This window comes from Delphinapterus leucas, chromosome 1 (genome assembly GCF_059928025.1).
Source record: "Delphinapterus leucas isolate spDelLeu-1000000601 "Yukka" chromosome 1, BTC_Dleu_Yukka2, whole genome shotgun sequence".
Taxonomy (NCBI): Eukaryota; Metazoa; Chordata; class Mammalia; order Artiodactyla; family Monodontidae; genus Delphinapterus; species Delphinapterus leucas.
The window spans coordinates 36,096,077-36,105,834 of NC_143129.1; the positions used below are offsets into that span (position 1 = coordinate 36,096,077).

Consider the following 9,758-nt stretch of genomic DNA (forward strand, 5'->3'; position numbering starts at 1 on the left):
ATGGTGTACACCCTTAACTTATACAGTGCTGTATGTCAATTATGTCTCAATAAAACTAGAAGAAAAAAAAAGAAATAACAGCAGTGTCCTGATAACCAAATGTAGAAAGTTTTTGAGAAGGTGAGAGGGATCAACTTTAACTTCTGAAAAGTTGATTCACATGATAATTGAGAACTGACCATTGATTTAGTAACAAGGAGGTCATTGTCAGAATAGAATGGGTTCAAGACAGAATTCGGGTGAGGAAGTTTTTGGTGTAAAAGGAAGCAGAAAAATAGGACAGGAGTAAGCGGGCAGTGTGTCAAGGGAGATTTTACACGTTATCTATAACTGTATCTACATATAGATATCTTATGTACATATCTTACCTAAGATAATCTACACATAGATATAGATATCATATCTATATGATGGGTGGATAGATGGATGGGGTATATTTTACACCTCATTCATAAAATATGAAATGTTAGCTCTATTCTGTTAGTTTGTTGATTGATGGGAATGTTCCATCAGTGCTGAGCTTGGGTATCCCCTATAGGGACAGAACCTCTACCTCGACATGTGAAGGAGAATGACTGCTTGTTTCAGGTAGCTCCTCCTTAAGAGAAAAATGTTCAAACTGAGTGAATATGCCCAGTTATTCTTTCCAAACTTATTAATCCAGTTCATGACAACTTCCCGGAGTTGACTGAGTGAAGGGGAAGAGAGAGGGGCCGAAGGGGAAGAGGTAGTTTTTGGCTATGGTAAGAAGGTTAAGGACATATATAGAGAATTTGAAAAAATGGCAATTTTGCTGAAAAGGATCACAATTTCCAGAGCACACCATGGAAACAGTTTGGGAATTGGGGAAGAGTGGGAGATGGGCCAGACTAGGGTGTGTGTAAATGTAGTTTGGGCTAGTAATCTTTGCCCTGTAGTATTTAGAACAGAGGATAGGTTGAATAAATATTTGTTCCCTGAGTGAAACCTGACAGGACCTGGGTGGGACGGGGGAAATGCACTGGTGCACATGGCCCCTGGGTTTGCTTTGAACAGTTGTCCTGACCAGGGGTAAGTTCTATTCTTACCTAGGATGTTAGGAGGGGCTGGCTTGATTATTTTCTGTCTCTCCACCACACCTGGCCCAGCTGTGGAAGGAAAACTTCAGGTATTTATAACTTCACAACCCTGCCCCTGAAAGCCAGACACACAAATTCCTTTTACTATAACTGGGACACAAGTGATTTTTCTTCTTAATGTGGCTCTAATCCTTACAGAAGAATTAGTGACAGCAACCTGAAGAATAATTATGGAGGATCAGCACCCCACACCTTCTTTGAAAACTGCTGGAGGTTGAGAGTAAGTGGGTGAAAGTTCCTCTGAGCACCATCTGTCAGAGAGAGAAACCAGATATTGGGGATGTGCCTTCATTTTAACAGGTGGCAAGATGTTCCCCTCGAGTTGGCAGCCTCCAGATCATTTCCCGTTTCTCTAACTTAGGAGGAAGATGTGAAAGTCGCAGGCAAACGGGCTGAATGACTCATTTGATCCTGGACATTTCCTTCACTCCTAGGATGTCTCAATATCTCTCTACTCTCGTTATTTAAGCATAACGATGAACAATCATCTGCTTCGCTCGCACAGTCAGCGAAGTCATCAGGCACGTGACGAAACTGCCGGCTGCAAGGGGCTCCATCCATTCCTGCATGCCTCCATCCATCCACCCACCTACCCATCGCCCTTCCTGTTCTCCGGCTTACACTCCCATCGCCAGGCCTTCAGCGGCGCGCACACCGCCGGGCCGGGTGAGCAAGGGCCCGGGCTGCGCGCGCTGGGGGCAGGGCGGCAGCTTCCCACAGAGGAGACTGTGGGGCGGCGGGGCCGGAGGGGCCGCGAGGCCGCGCGGAGCCGAGCCCCGCCCCCTAGCCAGCACCTACGGACGCCGGGTCCCACGTGACAGTCCCCTCCTCCCTCCCCAGTCGCGCGCACGGGCCGGGCGTCTCGGTCCCGCGCGCGCTCGTGGTCCGAGAGCCCGGGAGCAAAGCGAAGCGAAGGAGGGAGCGGCGGAGCGCGGGCCGTCAGAGCCCTGTGCCCGCGCGGAGGTGATGAAGCTGGCCGCGCGCTGACACCGCCGCACCCAGCCGCCGGGAAGAAGGCGCCTCGGGCCGCGACCTTCAGGAGAAGGTACGTGGCTGGGGGTTGGGGTTGGGGGGAGGCGGCGCCCCGGAGCCCCGCGACCCGGTCTTCGGGGCTGACACTGCCGCTGGCCCGGCTCCCGCGCGCGGCTTGGGCTCGCCTGCCATTTGCTGCCGCCGTGAGAGCCAAGCAGGCGAGCTGGGCTTGCTTGTTTTCCCCTCAGTGTCTGGTCACTCTGAGGCTTCCGCAGTTAGGTGCTGCTCACGGTGACCCAGGTAATTGCCTAAAGGGCCGACCTCCCACCTGGTCTTGTTTCCGGGACACCTTCTGATGCCTTCTTGCAAAGGTTGGGCAGGGTTACGCCGTGACTTCCGAAGCCGAGTGGGCCGAGGGGAGAGGAGCCAGTGGCCGGCAGTGCAGGCAGGTGAAAGTCGGAGAAGCTCCCTGACTCTGTGCGGGAGACCTAGGGGAATGAAGACGAAACACATGACTGGAGAATGGCTCGGGGAATGGGCCTCTCTGATGCGCCTGCATGCGGGAAACTAGCCAGACACCTGGGAGAAAGTGTGCTGCCACAGGGTGTTGCCTTTCTGCCCATTCGGGGAAAACACCGAAGATACTGTGGAGATGCAGTATTGGGAGAGAAGAGAACTCATAGGATGGAAATGGTAACGGTGGTTTTTTTTTTTTTTTCAGTGAGCCTTAAACACTTTAAAAAATGAGTACCCAGAAAATCAAGTCAATTAAAACCATAGTCAAATGACTATTTTAACTAAAAGATTGTCATTCATTTCTTACTTATAATTCCCTGGGAGTACTGTAGGTGTAAATTCAGTTTTTTGTTTTTTTTTTTAAATCTATTTCTGTGCTATTTCTTGCAAGCCAGCCCCAGCATTTAAGCATGCTCCATTGTGGGATGGGTGCTGTGGATGGGGAAGATGAATTAAGAGTCAACCTTCTTAAGGGCTTCCCTGGTGGCGCAGTGGTTGAGAGTCCGCCTGCCGATGTACGGGACACGAGTTCGTGCCCCGGTCCGGGAAGATCCCACATGCCGCGGGAGCGGCTGGGTCCGTGAGCCATGGCCATTGAGCCTGCGCGTCCGGAGCCTGTGACCCTCAACACAACCTCCGGACCACAGCAGTGAGAGGCCCGCGTATTGCAAAAGAAAAAAAAAAGTCAACCTTCTTAAGTACTACCATTAGGATCTCACTGATGTCTCTCTGACTCTTGCAGGGAGGAGTGATAATACTTGTATCTAAGAGTGGACCACGTGTGTGGTGACATGGCCCAGGGGAATAATTATGGGCAGACCAGCAATGGGGTGGCAGATGAATCACCCAACATGCTGGTGTACAGAAAGGTAAGGATTTCTTCACTTTTGTGGAAAAAGGGAAACTTCTGGCTTCCTGGAATTTTTTTTCCCTCAGATCAATTTTGTGGCCTTATGGATTCTCCAAATCCCCAGTGACTGCACATTATACTTGAGGATGACCTGACATTCTCAAGTAATGCATATGTGTAGAGACACAGTGAAGTAAATGAGGCTACTCATACTGTGTTCTCACACTTTCCCTGGTGATCTTACATAGATTAATCCACAGTCAGCAATAGCAGCAAGTTTGGACATCCCACATATTTTGTTTGTTACATACATGATTTTATAGCATCTGTAATAGATTTTAGAAGCTTTTTCTTATACTCCTTCTAAGCATTTAGGTTATAATGATTATATAAATGTATAACATTTTAGAAATGAAAATAGACTACTTTGCAATTCTGGGGCAAGAGTGAATGTGGCTGTGGATGTATGGGTGGTTTAATAATTTTACTTTTAACTAAACAATTCCAGTTTTTTTTTGGTTAAATCTTAGCTTTAAAGCCACCATAATAAAGGTGTATTTGAATATTGTATATGCTTCAGAGTGGTTGCTTAGGTAAGTTCATTCTGGTTATAGTCAGCAATCTTCCTAAAATTAAGGAAGCAGTATTTTTTATTTAACTTCTGTACCATTTGTTTCTATTGCTTTTTATGCTGGGATTTTTTTTCTTTAGCATATTATCTGTAGTGCTTATGGGGCAAGATTTCTTTAGTTAACACTAGCAATGGTAAAAAGGAACCCAGACCTCGAAATGAAGGAAATTGTTAAACATTTTGATTAGTGTGAGCACATTGAAGAGTCTAGGATGAGTTTGCTAGAGGATCAGAACTGGTTATGAATAAAGATGAAAAGCTTTCCACCTTGACCTATACTAAATGAAAACTCTCCTTCTGTGTGAGCCAGGATGATTAAGAGGTGGTGATGATATGTGTTTGAGGAAATCTTTTTATTGCTTTGATGTGAATATGCATGGACATCCTGTCAATGCTAGCCTTGTAGACCGTAGTGTATTGTGTACCTATGAATGCACTTTTGTGGGTCTGGGATAGCACAGTAAAACTTTTTTCCCACAGGGAAAAAAAATTGCCTATTTTAGTCTTAAAACATCCCAACTGGATAAATCAAGAAAATAATCCACTTGAGCCTAAGTTATTACTATTATTTTCCTACACTGATTTAAATTATTGGATATTTGCCCATTCTGTATAGATGTGGTTCTGAGAAGAACTATCTTAGGGGCAGTTACGTGTTTTTTAAAGAAGTTATAATATTCTTTATTGTTTTGTATGACTGAATATTGTAATATGCAGGATGTGAGAATTGTAAATTCTACCTTGTAGGTTTGTGCAATGTCGAAAGTTGGACTTCTGTAAAATTATCAGTAGTTAGCTATTTTTGTTAGGTCAAACACTATATTCTCTGTTTCCCTATTAAAAGATCAGGGGCTGAATTGATTGGACACCTAACAGTTAATCTTGATTAGAAATAAACTTAATATGACATCAGTCTGTGTCTCATTTAGTCAGTTATCATGAGAATATGTGAAAAATGAGGCTAGGAGTTTTATAGATAGTTATTGGATTATTTAGTGTACCTAAGCTTCATATTGCTAATTTTGAAACACTCTATAAATTGTTGTTTAGCATCAAATTGCCGTTAGGGCTACTTATAAATTAACAGGTTATGATAACTTCAGGGAGAGAATGTAATGCCTCATTTCTTTTAAGCATTTGTATTCTGTTGGGTAAGGTTGGAACTGCTTGTGCTACTTCTTTGCCCTCCTTTTCCTAGCTTTTTGTTTAGGGTAATGACACATACAATTTATTTCTAGAAAAGATTTCCCTGATAAATCATTGTTGGAAAAAAGTTGACACCAGTAAATTTTACTCATAATGCTTACTTATGCATTGCCTGTCTATCCTTTTATTCTCTGAACATATATCTTTTTGTTTGTGATATAAATAATAATATATAAAGAAATACCAGATAATTTGTATAAATAAACACAGTTGTTCTTGGTTAGCATTTGCTGGTTACCAAGTCAAATGGTCCATGTCTGTAGGCAGACATACAACATGATGTTATGTGACCATTTTACCTCTGTTTTTTGTATCTTATGTGGGCTTTGACATTTAATATCTTCTCAGTAGAGACCAGATTTTAATGTGAAGAACAGCAGAATAGTTGGAGAGGGGTAAAAAGGAAAGGAGTAGGTTGACTCCATATGTCAACTGCTCAACCTGCATGAAAGAATAAGCGACTTGTTACAAATGCTTATTAATCATGAAGTCAGTCAAAGGTTAGGAAAGAGCTTCAGCCTCACGGTGCATTGCTTAGTATCAGTGAAGAGAATAGTTAGAGAAATTGTTGTTTTATTGATTCATGCCAATTTTCCACTTCTAGTTCACTGTTGAAACACAGTTCTTAAAGTGGGTTCTGTGTTCTCACCACTTCCCCTCCCTGCAAGCCACCTCTTGTTCACTGCCCAGGATTCTGATGGTTTATACCTACTAAAGATATGCATGTGCTGTTTCCATTTTTTCTTGGTAGATTATGAATGAGGTTTAGGAATATTCTTGTGCGGCAGAGAAAACAGTGAATGGTTGTCAAAGTGTGATGCACAGAAAAGAGCTGGAATTTGTGAATTTCTTGTGTTCATCTGATGTCTCTCCATTATGATTATCCTCATATGGATTATTGGAATTCCTCAAAATAATGGGAAAGTTCCAGGGATCTTTTTTCCATGGAGAATTCCTTAGCGATGTTCAGGAAAAATGTATTTTCAGTGGGTAGAACTATGATCCTCCAGGCAGAGTGAGTGCTGCCATAGTGAGGGCTACAGGCATTAGTAACACTGATACCGACCAGGGTTCTTGGACTCCTTAATCAGTAGAAATTGATAAGAGGCCAGATGAGAAATTCAGGCAAGGGTTTATTGGGATGCCCACTACAGCACAGGTGTTGAAAACAAGGAACAGTTCCCCTTGCTTGCTGCCTGAGTGGAGGGTGAGCTGGTCCCTTAAATGGGGTGAGGGTAGGGGCGGGTCCAGGAGGCTGGACTGGAGGTATGGCTTGGGTGGTCTGCCCACTCCCTTGGTGGTGCTGGGTGCAGGGATCATGCACAGCACCCTGCTTTTGCTCTGAACGCCTCATGAGTGGCAGTTGGGTTTTTGATCTTTTTGTATCTTGTTCATAATTTGCCCCAGCTGCACATGCACACAGTTATTTTTAGTCCCTTATAGTTTCTTTGTATTCTGTTGCTGCAGGAGACGTTCATCCAGGTGCAATCACTGCAGCAAAGGGTCCCAGGTCCCAGCCTGTCTCAACACTGCCTCACAATCAGGGTTGGTACCTGCAAATCAGTATCAGATATTTGCCAGTACCTTTTTGGCTTAATGTGAGGGCTCTCTGTAGGCTTCATTTGATATAAGAGGTACATTAAAAAAATCCATATGGACAAAATATTTTCCTTACAAATTTTTCAATTTATAATGCTGCTTTTTTTTTTATAAGCAAGTGATTAAGTTAGTGTGGTTATGTTATTTTATGTATTTGAAAACATTCAAAAGTTTATAAAATGTGAAGCTTAACCACTTTTATTTCTGGGGTTTCCTAAGCTCCCTTCAGATAGACCTTAACTAGAATGGAATAGAAATAATCAACTTCTTTAAGAAGAGACCCACCTAGCTCCAACTCACCTTGGATTCAGACTAGCTTCTTGAAATGTAGTGAGGTGAAATGTATGTAGAGGTGAAAACTCAGAACTCAAACACTACTGTCATTCTTGGTCTGCTTTGGGTAAAACTCTCATTCCTGGGGGTGGTACTGGCTGTAAAGGATCGCTGAGCTAGAACCCAGGATTACAAGGAGACACATTCTAAATTTGGTGTCTGGCCAGCATGCTGCCCACTAGACAGTATACATCACTTTTTGTCCAGAAGCTGACATTCCTGCATTTGAAAAACAAAATTTCTAGGGCACCTTGGGGCCAATATTTCATATTGGCTGGAATGCTGGCTTCTTACTAGCAAGAATGCTCAAAATGACCAATAATTTCTGTTATTATTGCAGCAACAGTTTATCTTCCGGTTGTCAGAAAAGAAAATGAAAATATTTTCCTCATTCACTGTTTTAGTGGAATGAACACATATTTTGGAAATAGCAAACCTATAAAGTTCACTATACCTCTCCCCTCCCCCCCTCCTTTTCCCTTACCCATTCTCTCTTCCCCTCCTCTCTCTTCATTTTCCATCTAGTCACTCTCATTCCGTTTGCTTCTTCTTTTCACTTTTCAAAAACGACTTAAGTGGGGACTTCCCTGGTGGCCCAGCGGTTAAGACTCTGTACTCCCAATGCAGAGGGCCCAGGTTTGATCCCTGGTCAGAGAACTAGGTACCGCATGCCGCAACTAAAGATCCCGTGTGCCGCAACTGAGACCCCATGCAGCCAAATAAATAAATAAATATTTTTAAAAAAGACCTAGGGTGAAGATGTAATTTTCCCTGAGATGCTGCTCATTTTAGTTGTGAAAGAGAAAATGATGTCTTTTGGAGATGAGAGCAGGTACCATCTTGTTTGAGTACCTGTTATACACAGACATTCAGGTGCTTTTAAACTCGGTATTATATTGTGGTAGTGGCAAAAGGTTAGTCTTGAAAGATTAAGACTGCTCTGTTTTTTGCAGAGTAAGATGGGACCACTGGCCTTTCTTACATAAAGGTGTAATGGGAGCTATCAGCCCAGTAGGAAGATGACCTCTGCTGATTGGCTTGACCTAGACATTGCCTTTGAAAGCTTTTTCTGAAGTAAGTCTGTTCTGTGAAAACAGATATATCTGCAAGAGAGGGGAGTGACTAGTTTTCTTCTTTGGAAAAGATTTAGTCACAGACATCACTAGTTTCTTAGGGGTGAGTTAGCTGACATTTTTGGCACTAACTCAGTGCATTTGTCACTTCAGGATTGTCCAGTGTGGTCAACCTTGAAGGTGTCACATTCCTCCCTCCTCGAACTCCATTATGAAAAATAGCCTTTGACATTTTTGAACCTTAGTTATCTTGATCTGTCTGGGTATAGGGTGCAGCTACATGCTAGTACAGTAAAGAATATTTCTAAGTGATGACCAGAGAAAGGCCTGTTAGAAAAGGAAGGAATGTTTGCAAATGGATAATCACAGAAGGCATTTAGGCCCCTCAGATTTCTAAATTAGGGGCTCAGATGGGAGGCGGGCATCAGAAAGATTCCATTTCTAAAAAATTCCAAAATGGAGTTTCTTCTATATGCATTATTTGAAAGCACCTTCCTAGACTAAAGGATGTTGTCTACTATAAATATGAATTTAATCTGTTTGAATCAAATGCAGACCTGTTTTTCCCTCAGTGACACAAATGCATCCTGAGATAGGATAGGACCACCATCTATGATACTTCTGAGAAGTAGATAGAGACATTTTATGAGTAATAATTTAATGTTGAATTTTGGGTAATAATTAACTTGAGTTCAGAGCAAGAAAGCCTTTCATGGTGGAGCTTTTTCCTCACCAGTTGTTGCTTATCAGTACTATTTGTGGGATTAAGTTAAGAATTTGTGGCCTGAATTTTATTTCCGTTTCTCACCTCCAACCTCCCCAAATCTAATGGATCAGAGGAAAGTGCAGATGTAGAAAGGAGAAGCTGCGAAGGAATTTTATTGCCTTATAATAGCCTTTGTGGCTCTGTTGAGTGATAGAAAGCAGGGTATATTTCAGTAGTATGGTTGATGGAATGTGATCACTGCAGAGAATATGAAAATATTTTGGATTTGGATAGTTTAGTGACTTAATAAATATTAAGTCTCCTTGAAAACGATATTGTGGAAAACAAGCAACACAAGTAGTTGGCCCTTGCTCCCCCTTTCATAGCTGTGAAAAGGAGGCATTTGAATGTCAGAGTTACAGAGGCTTCTATCTTACAAGATATCAATCTAATTATAAAATAATTGTAAATGTGAATGTGGGTATTCAGTTCCTTAGGGAAAAAAAGACCCATTTCTCTGCCATTTGCCCAAGGCAATATGAAAATTTAACTTTCCCTCTTTTTAATTCCCTTTGTCTTGTGTCTAATTCAATTAACAAAGGTCTCAGGACATTGGAACTCTAATAGACAATCATGAAGGTTATTTCAGCTCCATTAAAATTGCCACCTGGCCTAGGCTAGAAAAAATTTTGACTGAGGGGCCTGTCCAGGGAGAGAAGTTGTTCTGTCTTCCGAAAAAATATGTAGGAAAATG

The 9,758-nt window shown here is 42.5% G+C and overlaps 1 protein-coding gene across 1 annotated transcript; it reads right to left on the minus strand.

The window, feature by feature from the left end:
- Positions 1 to 827: 827 nt before the first annotated feature.
- LOC149750453 (uncharacterized) lies at positions 828 to 2,282 on the minus strand. The gene is given in 5 exon segments (XM_089907980.1): positions 828 to 1,809; positions 1,811 to 1,898; positions 1,900 to 2,027; positions 2,030 to 2,168; positions 2,170 to 2,282. Coding segments are annotated over 5 exon segments (570 nt in total). The 3' UTR covers positions 828 to 1,707.
- Positions 2,283 to 9,758: the final 7,476 nt, after the last annotated feature.